Raw genomic sequence first — 20,079 nt, 5'->3', positions numbered from 1 at the left:
GACCCTCTCCTTTGGTAACAATAGGGAAGTAGGAACTCTAAGAGTTTGGAGAGATGAGGAGAGGGCTGCCAGAGTCCTCTTTTTCTGACCATGTGCGGCACACAAGAAGCAGAGTGTGTCACTCTGCTGCCTTCCTAGTGGAACAAGTTGGTTTTGTATAAACCTGGTGCCAATTAATTAATTAATTATTTCAGCAAATATTTATTGAGTACCTACTCTTTCCCATACTTGGTACTGAATACATTTTTAGGGGTTAAATAGTACCTTCATATACACAGTCCCATTTGAGTTTCACAACCTCTCTGGAAGTTTCTCATTTTATATGAGAAACCTGAGGGTCAGGAGATAAAGTAATTTGCCTAAGGTAAGAACCAGTAAGTGGGGGAGACAGGACTTGAATTCTAGTTCTTTTTTTCTTTTTTAAAGATGTTTTTTATTCATGAGAGAGAGAGGGTGAGAGACAGCACAAGCAGGGGGAGGGGCAAAGTGAGAGGGAGAAGCAGGCCCGATGCGGGGCTCCATGTGGGCCTCGATCACAGGACCCTGGGATCAGGACCTGAGCTAAAGGCAGATGCTTAACTAACTGAGCCACCCAGGCGCCCTGAATTCTAGTCCTTATTACTATTTTTCTTTTCAAAAAGCTCTACTAAAAACTGTAAGATCTGTCATCTTAACAATTTTTAAATGTACATTTCAACAGTGTTAAGTATACTCACATTATTCTAAAACGTTCCATGGTACAAAGCTGAAATTCTATACCCATTAAACGACAATTCCCTATCTCCCTTTTCTCTAAGCCTCTGTTAATCACCATTCCACTTTGTTTCTATGAGTCTGACTAAGAAACTCACAATATTTGCCTTTTTGTGACTGTCTTACTTCATTAGCATCATGTCTTCAAGGCTGACACATGTGGTAGTATACGACAGTATTTTCTTCCCTCTTATGGCACAACGATATCCCACTGTATGTATATACCATATCTTGTTTATCCATCATTTGATGGACATCTGAGTTGCTTCCACCTCTTGGCTATTGTGAATACTGTTACTATGAACATGGGTGTGCAAATATTTTTTTGAGATCCTGCTTTTAATCCTTTTGGATATATACCCAAAAGTGGGAATGCTGATCACATTTCTTTTTTACATTTTTTGAGGGATCACCATACTGTTTTTCACAGTAGTCCTACCACTTTATATTCCCACCAACAAGGCAGAAGGGCTCCAATTTATCCACATCCTTGTCAACACTTGTTATTCTTTCTCTTTCTTATTTTTTTTAAACTTTATTTTAAAGTAAACTCTACACCCAATGTGGGGCTTGAACTCATGACCCCGAAATCAAGAGTTGCATGTTCCACTGACTGAGTCAGGAAGGTAACCCGCCCCCCATTTCTTTATTTTCCATTTTATTTATTTATTTGACAGAGAGAGAATGAGAGAGCACAAGCAAGGGGGAGCGGGAGAGGGAGAGGGAGAAGCAGGCTGCCCACTGAGCAGGAAGCCCAACTCAGGGCTCGATCCCAAAACCCTGGGATCATCACATGAGCTGAAGGCAGATGCTTAACTGACTGAGCCACCCAGGTACCCCTATTTTTCTTTTTTTGACGGCAGCCATCTGAATGGGTGTGAGGAATTTAAACAGTTTTAAGTATACAGCTTAGTCTTTGATTTTTAATCTAGTGCTTTTTCTATTAGACTATACTGTACCACTCTCTCTGGAAGATAAAAATAAATCTGGGATGAGGCAAAAGTAGATTTCCAAACTACATATTATGTCTTTTCAATTATTATAAATGGAAAGAATATGATAAACTTTAAGTCCTACAAACCTGGATTTGAATCCGGTTTATGTAACTTACTAGCTGTGGAGCCTTGAGGAAGCTACACAACTGTTAAGCCTGAACTGGCCCATCACTAATATTAGGAAAAGACTGCTGTGAATATTAGAGAGATATACATAAAGTGTCTAATTAAGGGATTGAGAAGTAATTAAGTACATCATAATTATGAAGTATTACGTAAGGCAAGTGACAAGAAACAGAACTGAAACCATACCAATTTTGGTAGCACTATAGATGTTTTCAATAGGAAATATTTCTCCTAGCCCATACAGGAGAACCTTGGCCAGAGCTGGAACCAGCTGGGTCGTAGTGATCAGAACATTCACACAATTCTTTCTAGAAGGGAGAAAAAACAAAAAGAAAAGAAAAGGAAAAAGTGAAACTAAACCCATATGAGAGCAAGAATTCTTTAGAATCTAATTATTAAAAACTAACCTCTTTAGAATCTAATTAATAAAAACTAAATGCAAAGGGCCTGATACTTGTTCAGTGCCATGTTCAGTTATTGCTCTAATTACCTCAGGTTTTTTTATTTCCCATATTAAAGGACAGAGATTCTATATATTTAATGGGCACTGAGCCAACAACTTGATTCTTGTCCCATTTCCCTTCTGACCATTCTAGCTCATTGCACTTGTTACAAATAAACCACCAACCCATGTCACTGATAGCACACTCTAGAAAACCAGTAACGAAGACTCAGTCACAGCACTATTTAATCAGAATGCAACTCAGCCCTTTAATAAGGTATGATTTAAATCCTCTTTGCCTTTCACGTAATGGCAACATAGATTCCAGAATATACGTTAATTTCACATGTCCTTTACCTTTACGGATATCCACCCCTTGGTGTCAGTTTTACCGTTTGCTCTACTAGGTTGTATCTGGAATTCCTGCTTTGAGGGAGGGAGTAAAAAGGGTACTATAGTAGACTGTATTTGACCATATTTATTTCCCATTCTAAGCTTCAAGCAGAAATCTTAAACTGCTTAAATTTTCCTTTTCTTCTTAATCCTGCCTTCCTGAAGGGGCTCTGATACATTTCTTCGGCGCTTCCTGTACTTAGGATATGTGATGTATCTCCTACAGGGATTCTTTGATGTGACCAGTCCCATTCCTGGGCTGGAGATTATGGGTTACCGAACTTTAGTTCTGTGAGCAAAAGTAGGGGAAAGAAAAAAGGTTTACAAATATACATATTCTCTGAAGATCGGAACATGTGCTGTCAGCACGGAATAGCCTTGCCTCCCACCTAACCCAAGTGTTTGCCTGCATCTTTTCGACTCCTCTCACCCCTATCCGAAACCAGTGTTAGGGAGTGGCCTATCCTGGACTGGGGTAGGAAAGATGCATCTAGGAGAGGATGAGAACTAGGAGAACCATTTCCGTACCTGGACTGGATGAGAAGTAAGGACTTTAACGCAGTTCCTAACCAGGAATCTGTTAAAACTTCAATTTCCGCTCTTAGTCTCTGCAGTGCTTCCTTTCTCTGGGGACTGAGCAGGCCTTTGGGAATAAAAGCAGACACATTTATCATCTGACAGTATATCCTTGCTGACACTGAGGAAGCAACTTCTAAATTCAATTTAGAAATAGTGTGAGTCACTGAAATATTCCAATGAGCTAACAGGTTTCTCTTCTTGGTTAAACCCTGGAGTAGCCTCCTTAATTAAGATACCTTTTTGACTTTCCTCCTCAGAATGTTTTGCTGGGCGGGGGGTGGGGGGGAACCACAACCACCACCACAAAATCAGCTGAAAGAAACACTGTGAGGACATTCTGCCAAAGCTCACTCTTTCATCAAGAGCCAGTAACATGACTGGCAGATGGGTGGACCATACTTCTAGCTGCACTGTTTTAGATGTGACATCAAGAATCAAGGAGGGAGAAATGAAGGTTACAGTTGGAAGAGTCTGCAGCATTTCCAATCTCTCTAAAGAAACCGAAGTGCAGGGAGGAAAGGGGAGTTGCCTAAGGTCACACAGCAAGTTAGTGGCTTTTGACCTCTGAAGTCTTTGTTCTGCCATACTGTGCGGTTCTCATCCCTTCATAGCGCATCAACCTGAGATTCCAGGCTGAATGACCAACTTCATAAACGTCATTTCTTTGTACTGTACCTACTTCTGAAACAACTCCAGCTAAGAAGAGACTAAAACACTGCTTAAGATCAGACAATTAAGCATAGAACAAAATAGAATTCATCTGATGGCAGCATGTTATCAGCCATTTGAATTATAATATTGAAACCATAAATCTGACCCTGTATTTTCTGTAGTGAAGGTAAAAGAGAAATCATGTATTCTATTACAAATATTTCATAAAGACAGGAGGCATTTCTGTGAGGAGAATGGTATATAATTTATTTACAGATTGATGGTTTCACAATGCAAGCCTAGAATTACATGACTCTCAAGGTCTCTGATAAAACAACAACAAAACCAGCACCTTTAGGTCATGTGTGGCCTACATGTAAGTACACGTGTCACACACTTGACTAACAATATGATGTGGCATTTCTGTTAATTCCTTTTTAAATTTTTTAAAAAGATTTTATTTATTTATTTGACAGGCAGAGATCACAAGTAGGCAGAGAGGCAGGCAGAGAGAGAGGAAGGGAAGCAGGCTCTCCGCTGAGCAGAGAGCCCGATGTGGGGCTCGATCCCAGAACCCTGGAATCATGACCTGAGCCGAAGGCAGAGGCTTTAACCCACTGAGCCACCCAGGCGCCCCTGTTAATTCCTATTTTACAAAATAAAGGTGGACATTACTTTTAATATGTTCCCCAGGGCAGGCTCAGGGGATTCTCACAGAGGGTTATATCACCTTCCTCAGGAAACCAGGTCCTGGCACCCAATGAACAGAAAAAGGATCAGACACTTGGGCTGTATACGAAAACAAAAGAAAGGCTAATGTGTGGAGAGAGCAGAGCAAAAAGATGGAGTTGCCCAAATAAAGTGCTGGCTCTTAATCATGAGAAAAAAACAGGCCATAAAAAGGGCACTCTAAAAAAAGCAAATTAAATTCCCAAAGTCCCGATGCCTGTGCTTTTTATCTGGTACTGGGGGCTCTAACAGCAATGAACCAAATTACTTTTGAAGCCCTATAGCACAATGTGAGGCAGCGCAGTGCGGCAGCAGGATCTGGGGTAATATACCTCTAGACAGTTTATCGAATCCCTGAAACTTCATGTTTTGAGGGTGATGGTTCACAGCTTAAAATTTTTTTCTCATTAAGGTACATCACTAAAAAAGGAACTGCATCAGGGCGCTTGGGTGCCTGTCAGTAAGCACTCAATTCTTGACCTCCCGCTCATGAGTTCAAGCCTCCTATTGGGCACAGAGCTTACTTTTAAAAACAAACAAACAGGGCGCCTGGGTGGCTCAGTGGGTTAAAGCCTCTGCCTTCGGCTCAGGTCATGGTCCCAGAGTCCTGGGATCGAGGCCCACATCGGGCTCTCTGCTCAGCGGGGAGCCTGCTTCCTCCTCTCTCTCTCTGCCTGCCTCTCTGCCTACTTGTGATCTATCTCGCTGTCAAATAAATAAATAAAAAAATCTTAAAAAAAAAAAGATGCTTAAAAAACAAACAAATAAACAAACAAAAAAACAAACATCTTTCATACTTAGAAAAAGGGGGGGGGGCTGCATGAATGTAAAGTGCACTGGACCAAGAGTTAGGGGATTGGGTTCCAGCTGTGACCGTGGGTAAGCTGTACTGAGCACCCTCATGATAAATGTGCTTTCTCGAATTCAAAATGAGGGATTCTGATTATATATATATATTTTTAATAATGAATTTGCTTTTTTCTTTCTCTTTTTATTTATTTTTATTTATTTATTTATTTATTTTTTAAAGATTTTATTTATTTATTTGACAGAGAGAAATCACAAGTAGGCAGAGAGGCAGACAGAGAGAGAGGAGGAAGCAGGCTCCCTGCTGAGCAGAAAGCCCGATGCGGGGCTCGAACCCAGGACCCGGGATCATGACCTGAGCTGAAGGCAGCGGCTTAACCCACTGAGCCACCCAGGCGCCCCTTTCTTTCTCTTTTTAAAAGATTTTATTTATTTATTTGACACAGAGAGAGTTAGCAAGAGAGGTAATACAAGCAGGAGGAGTAGGAGAGGGAGAAGCAGGCTTCCTGCTGAGCAGGGAGCCTGATGTGGGGCTTGATCCGGATCATGACCTGAATTGAAGGCAGACGCTTAACTGACTGAGCCACCTAGGCGCCCCTCAGATTAGATTTCTAATGTCTCTTCTAATTTGAACAATCTATGGCTAATTTATTAATCTTAAATAACACAATTTTAGGCAAAGTGACACCTGATATTTGAGTTATTTCTGGGCAGGATTTTCAAGGTCCAACACATGGCTACTGCCAACCTTTAATTCTGGACTGAGTTTTCCATCCTTTATAAATCTAGCCACTAGTTCTGCCTGACTTGTTTTGATAGTTACATAAATCAGTCAAAAAACATGGCAACCAGTGAACTAAGTCAAGCAGAGAGAGTCAGTTATCATATGGTTTCACTTATTTGTGGAGCATGGAGGACAAGGAGAGATGGAGAGGAGAAGGGAGTTGAGGGAAATTGGAAGGGGAGGTGAACCATGAGAGACTATGGACTCTGAAAAACGATCTGAGAATTTTGAAGGGGTGGGGGGTGGGAGGTTGGGGGCACCCGGTGGTGGGTATTGTAGAGGGCACGGATTGCATGGAGCACTGGGTGTGGTGCAAAAATAATGAATACTGTTATGCTGAAAAAATAAAAAAAATTAAAAAAAAAAAAAACAAAAAAACATGGCAACCTATTAACTAGTATTGGCAATAGCTGTGACTCCAGAATAAAACATACGTAATCAGATATAATCTTTGAAACACACTTCTTTAAAAAGGTATTTATCTAAAAAGAATAAGAGAACTCTGCAAAGCTTTGCTAAGAAAAGTCCATGAGAAATGCAGAGTTTCCTCCTCAAAGAGTTTTAGTCAAACCTCATTTTTTTAAATACAAAGTTAAAATGTGATTGTGGCCCCAATTCCTAAGCAGTTGCTAGGGAGTTCTGAGGAATCCCTGGAAAAGAACACAGGAAATAAGAGGGAAACAGAATATCAGACTTCTTGTATGACACACTTACCACCCACGTTGCTTTTATGCTTATCGTAGATTTCTCTCACTTTTCGGTAGCGGAAAGCCAGTTTTCTCATCCAGTCCACACCTCCCTGGACACCCACAGAGGAACCATGGCTGCTACCGCCACCTGATCCACTGAAACCATCTGTTGAGAAACTGTAGTTGCTGCAGAGAGAGAGAGGATGATGAAAATTAATATCTTAACTGTACAGGGTTTTGGGCTGGATCCCACCTGGGATTCTCTGTCCTATTCCTGGCATCTGACATCAAGTCTAAAGGCTTTTTTTTTTTTTTTTTTTTAAAGATTTTACTTATTTGAGAGAGAGAGAGAGCACGAGATGTAGAGGGTCCCAGGGAGCAGACTCCCTGCTGAGTAGGGAGACCGATGCGGGACTTGATCCTGGGACTCCAGGATCATGACCTGAGTCGGAGGCAGTCGCCCAATCAACTGAGCCACCCAGGCGCCCCAAAGTCTAAAGGCTTTGAGAACCTTCTCTCTTAATCTCTGTGTGTCAGAATCTATCTTCCATTAGTTGTCTACCTCACCCCCATTACTGCCATCAAAGAAAGGAGGGAGAGAGAGGGAAAGAGCGGTTGGGGCCCATTTAAGGACCAGCATCCCCTAGAGGTTGTCTTGGGAATAGAGCATCTTTTCATTAATGATAGAATATCTTTTTTTTTTTTTTAAATAAATTGTGTGTCTTTTTTTTTTTGACAGAGAGAGAGAGATCACAAGTAGGCAGAGAAGCAGGCAGAAAGAGAGAGGGAAGCAGACTCCTCGCTGAGCAGAGAGCCTGATGCAGGGCTTGATCTGAGGACCCTGAGATCATGACCTGAGCTGAAGGCAGAGGCTTAACCCAATGAGCCACCCAGGAGCCCCAATGATAGAATATCTTTAAAAAAACCCAAAAACCCAAAAACCCAAAACCCAGAATATAACATTTTTATGTACACAGACACAGACATACAGGCGTGCGCGCGTGCGCGCACACACACACAGAGCAACTATGTAATGTGGAGAAAAGTGTGAAGAAATAATGGAAGGAAATAACCCCAAATATTAATAATTGCAAGGTGTAATGGAGATGTTCTTCAGACATATGTTAGCTGGTTTATTAATTTCATGGGTCAAAGTGGTGGCTTTAAAATGTCCACAAATTCTTTAATAACTCTCTCTTCTAATTCCTCTCCCTATGGGTATGGACTGCATTTCAATGTAAACGGATGTGGTAGAAGTGATGGTGTCAGACCACAGAGACAGGTTTCTCTTGCTCTCTTGGAGCACTTGCTCTGAGAGAAGTCAGCTGTCATGAGAACACTCGAGCTGCCCCGCCGGAGAGGCATGCATAATGAGGAACTGAGGTGTCCCGTTATCAGCCACATGTGAGAGGCTGCAAGCAGGTCCTCCAGCTCCCATCAAGCCTTCAGATGATTTAAGCTCCAGCCAGTATCTTGATTTTTAATCTCAGAGACCCTAATTCAAAACTATCTCTCCAAGTCACTTTCAAGTTCTTGTCCTATAGAAATTACGATATGATAAATGTTTATTGTTTTAAGCTACTAAGTAAGTTTTGGGGGAATCTGTTACACAGCCATAGAAATAAGAATACAGTTAAATAGGCTGGGAGAGGTGAACACTTCTTAAGATTTAAAAAAAATGACTGACAGAATTGGAGACAACTTGGTTCAATCAAAAGTCAAAACTGAGTTCAGTAAGTATGAGTTTCTACTTTTAAGAAAGTAAAGCTGTCAAAACATTTAGGTAATTACTGGTTAGCCTCATGTATAAGAGGAAAAAAACTCTGGGCTTCAGATTGGATCATAAACTGCTTCAGACCAGGCACTTTCCTAAAAGGTCCAGCAAAATCTCATTAGTACAGTGCACTCTGTGGCCATGTGAGCCACGTGCATGACTGGATGCTGCTTCTCATGTGGGACCTCGTAATCTTTCTCAGCCCTACAGGATTAGATCCTTCCAGTTCTGCTCTATGTTTGAGAACTCATGGAGGAAACAATTTTAGGGTAGACACAGGGAAGAACCTATGAAAGGGACAAACATGAAAACAAATCAACATGAAAAAAATGTGACAGTCTTTTTTTCTGTAAGTCTTTAAATAGAAGCTAGATACATTTTTGGATTATTCAATAAGACTACTGGGTAAAAAGACAGTAGTCAAGAGAGAAATGAGGACACAAAGCAAGCATTTTGCCATCGAGATCCCCTTGGTATAGTGTTCACTGACACAATATTTAAGGTTGTCTCTGATAGGGTTACTCCTGACACCAACAGACCCCACAGTTAGTTTCCCTGGTAAAATGCCCTATGCTTATTTGTATCTAAAACTAACCAGTCTGGAAGCACACTCCTCCTGACTGAAAATCTGGACAAAGAGAAACTAGTGTATCCTTTACTTTGAAGCCTTTTTTTTTTTATCATTCCATCATTGCTACCCATTCTTCAAGGCCATACTCAAATTCTACTGCGCTGAGAAGGCCCCTCCAACGCTGGCAACCATGGCCACCAGAATTACTTTCTATTCTGTGCTCCGTCACATTCTCTACAGGCACCTCAGCACATGGCAGTCCATCGTTACCTCTCGGTCTCCGCTAAGACTGTGAGATCTTTTAGGGCCATGTCTTACTCGTCTTTGTTTTCCTCTGAACCTAGACAGTGTCTCGTGCCTAACAGGTATATACTTATGTTTAAGACATCACTGCTTCTATCACCTCAAGTCCTGGCCATTGTCATCAGAAGCCACATCTTCCACGTGCACCTGGTCACACTCCTGTTGAAAGACAAAACCAAAAACTATTTCAGTCCAGGGAGCGTAAGTGCCACCACCACCATGACATACTGTAAAAAGACCACAAACAATGGCAGATGATGTACTACCTTACAGTCTCTCTTGTGTGGGGAGGACCACTCTCACCCCCCTGCTGTCCAACCTCTTTTAAGGCCTAAGTCAGGTCCCATGGTCTTCATGAAATCTTCCTTACCCAGCCCAACTCTCAAGTATGCTCTTCTCTCAGCAGTCATGGGTATAACACAAGAGCTCATGGGTATAAACACAAGCTCTTTCCACTGTCAGGGATGTCAATGTCCTATGCCAGACTGTGAAGTTCTGTTATACACTGTGGCCTTCCTGTGGCACAATCTGTATCCTACAGTTTCTCTGTACCCCTCCAGTCTAGTCCTTGTGTAGCATGTGCTCGCTCTTAATGTAGCATGTATCCAATACGTTTTTGCAGATGAAACAGATGCTGGTAGAGTATGGTATCAAAACGGAGAATGACTGTAACAGAAATCTGTAAATCCAAACTTAGGAATTAGAAGTGGTCACCCAAGTTAATCTCCTCATGTTCCGAAAGTGAGGTGAAATGAGTGACCCACATTCATATAACTAGTGAGTGATAAAAAGGAACTAGAAAAAGCCTGGGTCTTCTAATTTGAATCCAAGGTTCTTTCCACCAAGCCTGAGCTACTATGGACATAAAATGCCACCCACTGCCTAACACTGAGAGATTCACTCCTCTGATACCACCTAAGGCAATATTGTGATGTCCACCTGTATCAGAATCCCCTGGGGAAGTTTTTTAAAAATGCATATTCTTGGGTCCACCCCAGACCTACTTCAATCAGAATTTCTGGGTGTGAAGTCCTAGAATCTTCATTTTTAACAAGCTCCCCAGGTGATTCTTATGCCCCCTAAAGTTGAGAACCACTGACCTGGGGGGCAGGAACACATTCAGGTCAAATTCTTCACAGAACTTTCAGTCCTGAGTGAGGTCTATGTCTAGAAAATCATTACAAATACAATTTGGCAATAATTATTGGCAGAAAGCAGGTTTTCAGTAAATGTTCGCTGAGTAAAAACTATGATGTCCTAACATGTCAACATGTGAAGTTGAGGAAGATTAAAGCATTGTGGAGGTTAGACAAAGGTACTGGAGTTTAGAGCCCTGGTAATTCAATTTGTTGGAGAACTGTTCATTGAGTAAAACTAGACTATATTTGAAAAGAAATAGGATTATTTTGTGTTTATGAAAGGTTATCTTATTTTTAATTAATTAATTATATTTATTTTAAGTAATCTTTACACCCCATGTGGGACTGGAACTCACAACCCTGAGGTCAAGTCACATGCTCTTCTGACTGAGCCAGCCAGGAACCCCACTATTTTGTTTTTTAACTTACAATTTTCACCGTTTTTAAAAAACTAGGTTACGTAAGAAGTACACAGTCTGAAACTCAGAAGGGCACGAAGTGAAAAGTCCACTCCTTCCCACCTCTGTGTCCCAGCAACATATCCCCTTCCCCAGACTGAACAACTGTTACTAGTTTCTTGTGTAGGATAACTGCTTAACTGAGGCCCAGAATGGGGAGGTAACTTTCCTAACCTGGAACTCACACTCTGGCCTTTTGACTTCCCAGTCTTGTGCTCTTGCCACTATACCACGGTCATCTCAAAGGTGAACGCAAATGTCAAAAACAAAAAACTTCACCAAGATATTCTCCGTGTCCCTGGTTTTCCTTGCATCTAACTATAAAATGATTCTGGACATCAAGGTGAACCTATACATGGATAATAAGCATATATAAAGTATAATGAGTCAGAATAGCCATTTATAGATCTGACAAATCAAGAGATTATATTTTAAGAAGGGAAAGTCGAAAGATAGTCAAGATATAATTAAGAGTACAGAGTCAAACCCACCTTATTATTTGTTACTTAAGACAGATGAATAAATAGGAATGTTGGTTTATATTACACTGTTTTGTGTGAAGGGCTGGCATTTCCTCTAGAGCTAGATCACTTCCAAAGAGGCTAACAAAAATCAAATTTTTGAACCAATAAAATTGAGGGCCAGTACCAAGACTGATGACCAAGCTAACGTACTGTTCTTCTAAGACTATAAAAGCCTAAGTGGCCAGCTGGCTTCTCCACAACCACTCCTTCTCACCACATTTCCTCTCAATACATAAGCAGAGGTTAGATAGTTATTGAACAAATAAAATGTTTCACTGAAGCACAGAACACTTTAACATGCTTACCTCTAAGTCATTGAAAAATAGATGTGTATCAGCCACCTCAAAAATCATCTCTTCCATTGTTAAACCTGAGCCAATCACTACTGTTGGATCCTAGAAGACAGTAAGAGAAAAATTTGTTTAATTTGGTACCAACAGCACTAGTTCTAATCTTCAGGTATTTCGGAGTTATTCTGGGTCAAGGCCACAACAACACAGGCCTGCAAAAGTGCTTCTAACTATTACTCATGCAATTTCATTCACAGTGAGAGGAATCTGGGATTATGCAAAGTTAATTTCTGAAGTCAGTTTTTAGAAAACTAAACCCACTTTAAAAAAACCATTTTGAACAGAAATTCCCTGTTTTGTAAGAAATGCTAACTATTGCTAAAATATTACTATTGTGATACCCATTATCTCCCTTCAGCCTCCCCGACACACACACACACACACACACACAGAGTATAAATACTGGAAGTCAGTTATCTGACAATCTCAACAATCAGGAAATAAGTGAAGAAGGCTGAAAAGTCAAAATATTCGTAGGAAAACCAATGCATTTAGCTTTAAAGTGAACCATCAGGTCTTCCCTTCACAAAATGTTCACAAACATTTTGTTTGTTCAATGACTATCTAGGCTTCTGTACGCTCTTATATTATATACTTTTATAATCAGCTTATACAGTGTATGAGCTAATGTCAGCTTACCAGCCTGGATACTAAAAGCCTGTGGAAAGTACTTCTAACAGAAACATTAATGATAATAAGAAATAAATGGGAATAGTAAGAAAGCAAAGGAAGCAGATATTTTTATAAAATTTATTCACAGAAACCAAAAAATAGAAGCCTGGAGATAATTTAGTGTAGAAATACATAGCTTATCCCTCTGTTCAAGCTGATGTTAGGGGTACCTGGATGGTGCAGCTGGTTAAACGCCCAACTCTTGGTGTGAAGTCTGCTTGGATTTTTCTCTTTCTTTCTTCCCTCCACAACCCTGTGCATGTGTGCTCTTTCTAACTCTCTCTCTCAAATAAATAAATCAATCTAAAACAAACAAACAAACAAACAAACAACGTCCCCCTCCCAAAACTCTGTTTATATTGATGACTAAATAAATTAAATTCTGCTTGGTATATTTAGTTTAAGGAGGTATGTAATCTATGTAAGAAAAATATTTTGTACTTTATATATATTTTGAGTTTACATATCTGGCATATACTCAGCTAAATAAAACGCTCAGTTTGGGCTATTAAAAGTGACTTAAGGGGCGCCTGGGTGGCTCAGTGGGTTAAGCCACTGCCTTCGGCTCAGGTCATGATCTCAGGGTCCTGGGATCGAGGCCCGCGTCGGGCTCTCTGCTCGGCGGGGAGCCTGCTTCCCTCTCTCTCTCTCTCTGCCTGCCTCTCTGTCTACTTGTGATCTCTCTCTGTCAAATAAATAAATAAAATCTTTAAAAAAAAAAAAAAGTGACTTAAGGTTAACAGATATGTCTTTGGAATATATAATCCTAAGACTCCATTCTGTTTTGAGCTTCATTCCCATATTTAGTCTTTATAAAATAGTAGTCTTCAACAACTTAAGCTTACATAGCACTGGTCCTAGGTCTGGTCTCCAGCTTTATTAATACTGCCTGACCATGTAGCCTACCTGGTACAAGCCATCAGGTGAAGTTTTACATGGAAAGTGAAAGAAAGGCCAACAGGGTAAGATAGAGGTAGCAGAAAAAAGTAATTTTGGTTACCTGCCCATATAGACAGGAGGAGGACACTACAACAAAGGAAGAAAGACTCAAATTACCTTTCCATACTTCTGGGCGTAGGATCCAGTAAGAAGAGAGTGAAAGATGATGATGGTTTCATCCAAGTCCCATAGAAATACCCGCTGAGGAGGAAAACAAAAAATAATGAGTGAGCATTCTTTTCTTAATACAATGGAATGGAACAAGAAATACGTAAAAGAAAGAAAACTAAAAAATTCATAAATATGTGAAAATTAAACAACACAATTTTAAACAACTAACAGATCAAAGAAAAAAACCCCAAGTGAAATTAGGAATACCTTGAGATGAATGAAAACGAAAACACAACATACCAAAATTTATAGGATGCAGTGAAAGCAGTACTAAAGAGGAGAATTTATAGCTATAAAATGCATGCCTTCAAAAAGAAGTAAGATTTTAATCAATAACATGATTGTCCAATTTAAGGAACTGGAACAAACCAGCAGAAGGAAAGACTAAAGGTTAGAATGGAGATAAATAAATCAGAGAGTAGAAAAATAACAGAGAAAAAAAAATCAATGAAACCAAAAGTTGGTTCTTTGAAAAGATCTACAAAATTGACAACTTTTAGCTAGGTTCAGAAAAAAAAGAAGCCTTAAATTAGTAAAATCAGAAACGGAAGTGGGGATGTTATTATCAATTTTACAGAAATAAAAAGCATTACAAGAGAATACTATGGACAGTTGTATACTAACAAATAACCTAGATGGACATGGACAACTTCTTAGAAATTTACAAAATGCCAAAACGGACTCAGGAAGAAACGAAAATCTGAATAGACCTTTAACAGAGGTTGAACTCAGTAATCAAAAAGATACCAAGAAAGAAAAGCCCAGGACCAGATGGTTTCACTGTTAAATTCTACCAAACATTTAAAGAAATAACACCAATCCTTCTTTAACTCTTCCAAAAAGTTGAAGATGAAGAAATACTTCCTAAGTCATTCTATGAAGCCAGCATTACCCCGACACTAAGGTCAGATAATAGAGACACTACAAGAAAACTGCAGACCAATATCTCTTATGAACATCAAAGCAAAAAGTTCTCCACAAAAATACTAGCAAACAAAATTCTAGCAGCATATTAAAAGGACTGTATGTCATGGCCCTGCGGGATTTGTTTAGAATGCAAGGATAGATCAACATACATAATGATCAACATTAATCAGTGTAATATGCTACCTTAAGGAAACGGGGTAAAAACCCAATCGTCATTTCGATTGATGCAGGAGGAGCATCTGACAAAATTCAATACACTTTCATAATAAAAACACTCAATCTACCAGTAGTAGAAGTGAATTTCCTCACATGATAAAGATTGTATATGAAAAACCCAGAATTAATATCTTACTCAATGGTGCAAGACTGGAAGCTTTATCTCTGAGATCAGAAATAGGACAAGTATGCCTGTTTTCATCACTTCTATTCAACATAAGTACCAGAAATTCTAGCCAGAATAATTTGGCAAGAATTGGGGGGAGAAAAAGGGACCCAAGTTGTAACAGAAAAAATAAAATTATCTCCGTTCACAAATGACATGATCTTATATAGAGAAAAATCATTTTTCTAAAGAATTCCTAAAGAATCCACGAAAAATTGTTAGAGCTAATAAATGAATTCAGCAATGAGCTGTATTTCTATATACTTGTAACAACTAATCCTCAAAGAAATAAAAAAAAAAAAACAATTCCATTTACAATAGTATCAAAACTAATAAAGTACTTAAGCATAAATTTAACCAAGGGGTCCCTGGGTGGTTCAGTTGGTTTAGCAACCAACTCTTGATTTTGGCTAAAGTCATGATCTCAGGGTTGTGAGCTCAAGCTCCAAGATCTAAATAAACAGAAAGACATCCCATGTTCATGGATGAACCACTTAACAGTGTTAAAGTGACAATACTACCCAAATGATTTACAAATTCAGTGCATCCTTATCAAAATCTCATTATTGCTTTTTAAAGAAAAACTCATCCTAAAATTCATATGGAATCTCATATTCCATAGCCTGAAAGGCCAAAAATAATCTTGAAAAAGAATGAAGTTGGAAGACTCACACTTCCTGATTTCAAAACTTACTACAAGGCGACAGTAATCAATACAATGTGGTACCTGCAAAAGGAAACACACATAAACCAATGAAATTGACAAGATAACTCCTAAGAAATAAACCCTGACATATACGGTCAATCTTTTTTTAAAAGATTTTATTTATTTATTTGACAGACAGTGATCACAAGTAGGCAGAGAGGCAGGCAGAGAGAGAAAGAGGGGAAAAGCAGGCTCCCTGCTGAGCAGGGAGACAAATGCGGAGCTTGATCCCAGGTATGGTCTATTTAAAAAAAAAAAGATTTATTTATTTGAGAGAGAGCAGAGCAAGAGACAGAGCACGAGTGCAGGGCTGGGGCGGGGGGTGGGGGAACAGAGGGAGAGGGAGAAGCAGACTCCCCACTGAGCAGGGAGCCTGATGGGATTAGAGGCCCCAATCCTAGGACCCTGGGATCATGACCTGAGCCAAAGGCAGACACTTAACTGACTGAGCCACCCAGGTGCCCCCATATACGGTCAATTTTTGACAAGGATGCTAAGACCATTCAAGGGAGAAAGGAAAATATTTCCAACAAAAGGTGCTGGGAAAATTGGATATCCATGTGCAAAAGAATGAAATTAGACCCTTACTTTATACCATATACAAAAATTAACTAATATGAAAAAAATTAATTCAATATGAATCAAAGACCTAAATTTATGAGCTACAATAAAATTCTTAGAAGAAAACATAGGTAAATGCCTTTATAACCTTGTATTTTTTAACACTAAAGCACAACAAATAAAAGAAAAACAAGACTTCAACAAAATGTGAAACTTTTGTGCATCAAAGAATACTATCAAGAGAGTAAAAAGAATCCACAGAATGGGAGAAAATATTTGCACATCAGATATCTGAGAAGTGATTAGTATCTAGAATATATAAAGAATTCCTAAAACTCAACAACAAAATACCAAACAACCCAATTAAAAACTGGTCATAGGATTTGACCAGCTATTTCTCCAAAGAAAATATACAGATGGCCAATAAATACATGAAGAGATGTTCAACACTATTATTGGCCATTAAGGAAATGGAAATCAGAACCATTTCACATCTATTAGGATGGCTATTATTTTTTTTTAAAGATTTTAATTTATTTATTTGACAGACAGAGATCACAAATAGGCAGAGAGACAGGCAGAGCAAGAGAAGGGCAAGCAGGCTCCCTGCTGAGCAGAGAGCCCCATGGGGGGCTCCATCCCAGGACCTTGAGATCATGACCCGAGCTGAAGGCGGAAGCTTTAACCCACTGAGCCACCCAGGTGCCCCTAGGATGGCTATTATTTTTAAAAAGGGGGGTGGGGAATAATAAGTGTTGGTGAGGATGTGGAGAAATTAGAACTCTCATGCATTGCTGGTGGGAATGTAAAATGATATAGCCACTTTGGAAAACATTTTGTTGTTTCCTCAAAAAGTTGACCACAGAATCACCATATAATCTAGCAATTCTACTCTTTAGTTTATATCCAAAATAACTGAAAAGAGAGACTCAAAGAAATATATATCTGGATAACAATGTTCATAGCAGCATTATTCACAATAACTCAAAGGTGGAAAAAACCATTAGTGTCCATCAACAAATGAATGAGTAAACAGAACATGGTATATACATACAATGGAGTATTATTCAGCTACAAAGGGAAATGAAGATCTTATACATGCTATAACACAGATGAGCCTTGAAAGGATGCTAAGTGAAAGAAGTCTCACACAAAAGGGTAGATATTCTATCATTCCACTTACACGAGATACTCAGAATAGGTAAATTCCGAGAAACTGAAAGTAGAATAGAGGTTGCCAGGGGCTAGTGGGAGGGGAGAATGGGGAGTTATCGCTTAATAGGCAGAGTTTTTGTTTGGGATCATGAAAAAGTTCTGTAAATAGATAGTGGCAACAAACAGCATTGTAAATGTACTTAATGTCACTGAACTGCACATTTAAAAAATGGTTAAAATGGTAAATTTTATGTTACGTATATTTTACCACTATTAAAAAAACTTGGTTCTCAGTTTTTCCCCAAAAATGTAAAAGGACTTAGATTTTCTTTTTTTTTTTTTTTAACCTTTTTTTTTTTTTTTGGTCAGGAACAAAAGGAAAGAGAGTCCCCAAACACAGCCTTAATTTACTCATGTCTTAATACCTATTGATGAACTCATTTTTAAATACAGCATCCCCCTGCCCATTAAATGCTCATATTATAGAAAAATCAAATACAAAAACAAAAGCATATAAAAACTCCACTATTATTAGCATTTTGTATGATTTTCTAATCTTTTTAATAACGAAGCCAAATGCAATGTCCCTAATAAATGCTTATAGTGCTTAACCACAAAATAACTGAGTACTCATCTCATTAATAAGTTATGCGGTTTCACAGAAGCTTGGCCTAAAGCACTCTCATCTTATCATTTTACTTTTAGATTTTTAAATGGAGAACACTATGACATTATCTGTGACACCCTGTGCTTTCTGAATATGAGGGAACTGTTCTTTCTATTCTGCTCTAAACACAGAGAACAAACTGTTCTGGCAAACTAAACAAACTAACAAACTAAATAAAAAGTTACCTGACTGCCTAAATTCAAAAAAGCTTCTGCAATGCTTTGGTGAAAAGCATCCGAAAGCAATATGGCAAGTTATGGGCTCGGAGAAATGTGTTTTTACATTTCTCTCTTCCCTAGGCCAGTTTCGTTTCTCTTGACCAAGAATCACAGGTGGTGGCAGGGCGGGGGTTGGGGGGCATTAAACACAGAACTACAGTATCTCCATGAGTTTCAGATAAGTATGTTCGATGAACTTGAAAAATGAGAAAAAAAAAGTAGGTAACTCAAATGAGTTTCTTCCCATACTTCCAATTCACTGTCCTGGGAAGAGCTGGCGTCAGCTTTCCTTTTGCCCCGGTTCTTGCCAGTCATGTTTTTTCTGGACTCATCTGCATCTTTATTTGGTGTAGTTTGGGACAAAGATGGGCTTGAAGAAGGGTCTCCTGGAAAGAAAAGTGAGATATATATTGCCAGTAGTCACAGGCTATAAGAACCAGAGCTGGAAGAGGGTCAGCATGCTTTATGTCCGTAAGAACCATATTACAGCGATAAAGGCTGGAAAATCAAACTTCGCCTGATCAGTTTAGGAATGCAGACCTAGACACCAACATCGAGCATCAACAGCTCCTAATATAACAGAGAGTTATAATAGAATTTATATACCTGCCTCTCAATGCAAGAACACAGCCATAAAGTTGTTTTACACACACACACACAAAACCCCCCAAAACCTGAATCTGTATCTGGCTAAGTTTCTATATCAGAGTTTCTCGACTTGGCACGATTGACATTTTGGGCCAGATAATTTTTTGTTGAGCCGATGTCCTATGTATTATAGGATGACTGGCTAAGCAGCACCCTTGCCCTTTATCCACTAGATGCCAGTAGCACTCCCCACCCACTGTGACAACCAAAAATGTTTCCATACACTGCCAAATGTCTTAGGCGAATGCGGGAGAGGGCAAAGCACAAAAACACCTTCAGTTGAAAACCATGACTCTAGTTCTATTCACCAATTTAAAATAAAATACAGAAGCCAGCAGGACATGTTGATCTATCCAATACAGAGATAATCAGCAAAATTCAGACTGGGAAATGGCATGAGATAAACACCAGTTTCTTCACAAATACAGTACATCAGAGAATTAAAAAAAAGGGGAATTTATAAGTTAAAAGAGAAAGTATATATCCATCAATCCCAATGTATGAAACCTTACTTTGATCCTAATTTAAATAAACTCTAAATAAAATAGGTTAATTTTTAATAAATTAAAAACTCTAATAAAAAAGGAAAATAAAACTCTTCACATTTATGAGAAAACGAGAAATAATACCTTTTAGTATTTTATGATGGTGTAAGGAATTACTGAATTATTTCAGAGGGGATGGCATTGTGGTTACACTAGCAAATATTTATCTTATAGACATAGAATGCCTGGAATTCGGTGAGAGAACTGGATTAAGTACAGTTGAAATACGAGTTAATTGTTGAAGATGGATGATGGATACATAAGATGTTCATTATACTATTCTGACAACTTCTAGGTTTGAAATTCCCTATTAATAAGTTAAAATTGTTATGAAGAATAGATATTTAGAGCTATGAATTCAAAACTAAGGCATCAACAAGTGTAACTATTTCAAAGTTATGTAAATTTGAAGCAGTATCCT

At 39.0% G+C, this 20,079-nt stretch overlaps 1 protein-coding gene across 5 annotated transcripts in view; it reads right to left on the bottom strand.

The window, feature by feature from the left end:
* Positions 1 to 20,079, bottom strand: part of EYA3 (EYA transcriptional coactivator and phosphatase 3) — a 135,877-nt gene that overhangs the window by 12,687 nt on the left and 103,111 nt on the right. For all 5 annotated transcript variants that reach the window (XR_007126410.1, XM_047723828.1, XM_047723827.1 and 2 more), the window contains 7 exons: positions 18,715 to 18,851; positions 13,796 to 13,879; positions 12,023 to 12,112; positions 9,697 to 9,755; positions 6,974 to 7,134; positions 3,238 to 3,352; positions 2,061 to 2,182 (listed from right to left, as the gene is read on the bottom strand). Coding sequence is in view for 4 of the 5 variants with exons in the window: in XM_047723828.1 (XP_047579784.1) it covers positions 2,061 to 2,182; positions 3,238 to 3,352; positions 6,974 to 7,134; positions 9,697 to 9,755; positions 12,023 to 12,112; positions 13,796 to 13,879; positions 18,715 to 18,851 (768 nt within the window). In the remaining variant the exon portion in view is untranslated. The remainder of the gene's footprint in view (positions 1 to 2,060; positions 2,183 to 3,237; positions 3,353 to 6,973; positions 7,135 to 9,696; positions 9,756 to 12,022; positions 12,113 to 13,795; positions 13,880 to 18,714; positions 18,852 to 20,079) is intronic.

This window comes from Lutra lutra, chromosome 4, assembly GCF_902655055.1.
Source record: "Lutra lutra chromosome 4, mLutLut1.2, whole genome shotgun sequence".
Classification (NCBI taxonomy): Eukaryota; Metazoa; Chordata; class Mammalia; order Carnivora; family Mustelidae; genus Lutra; species Lutra lutra.
The sequence above is the reverse complement of the archived record's forward strand: the minus strand, read 5'-3'. Positions and strand labels throughout refer to the sequence as shown.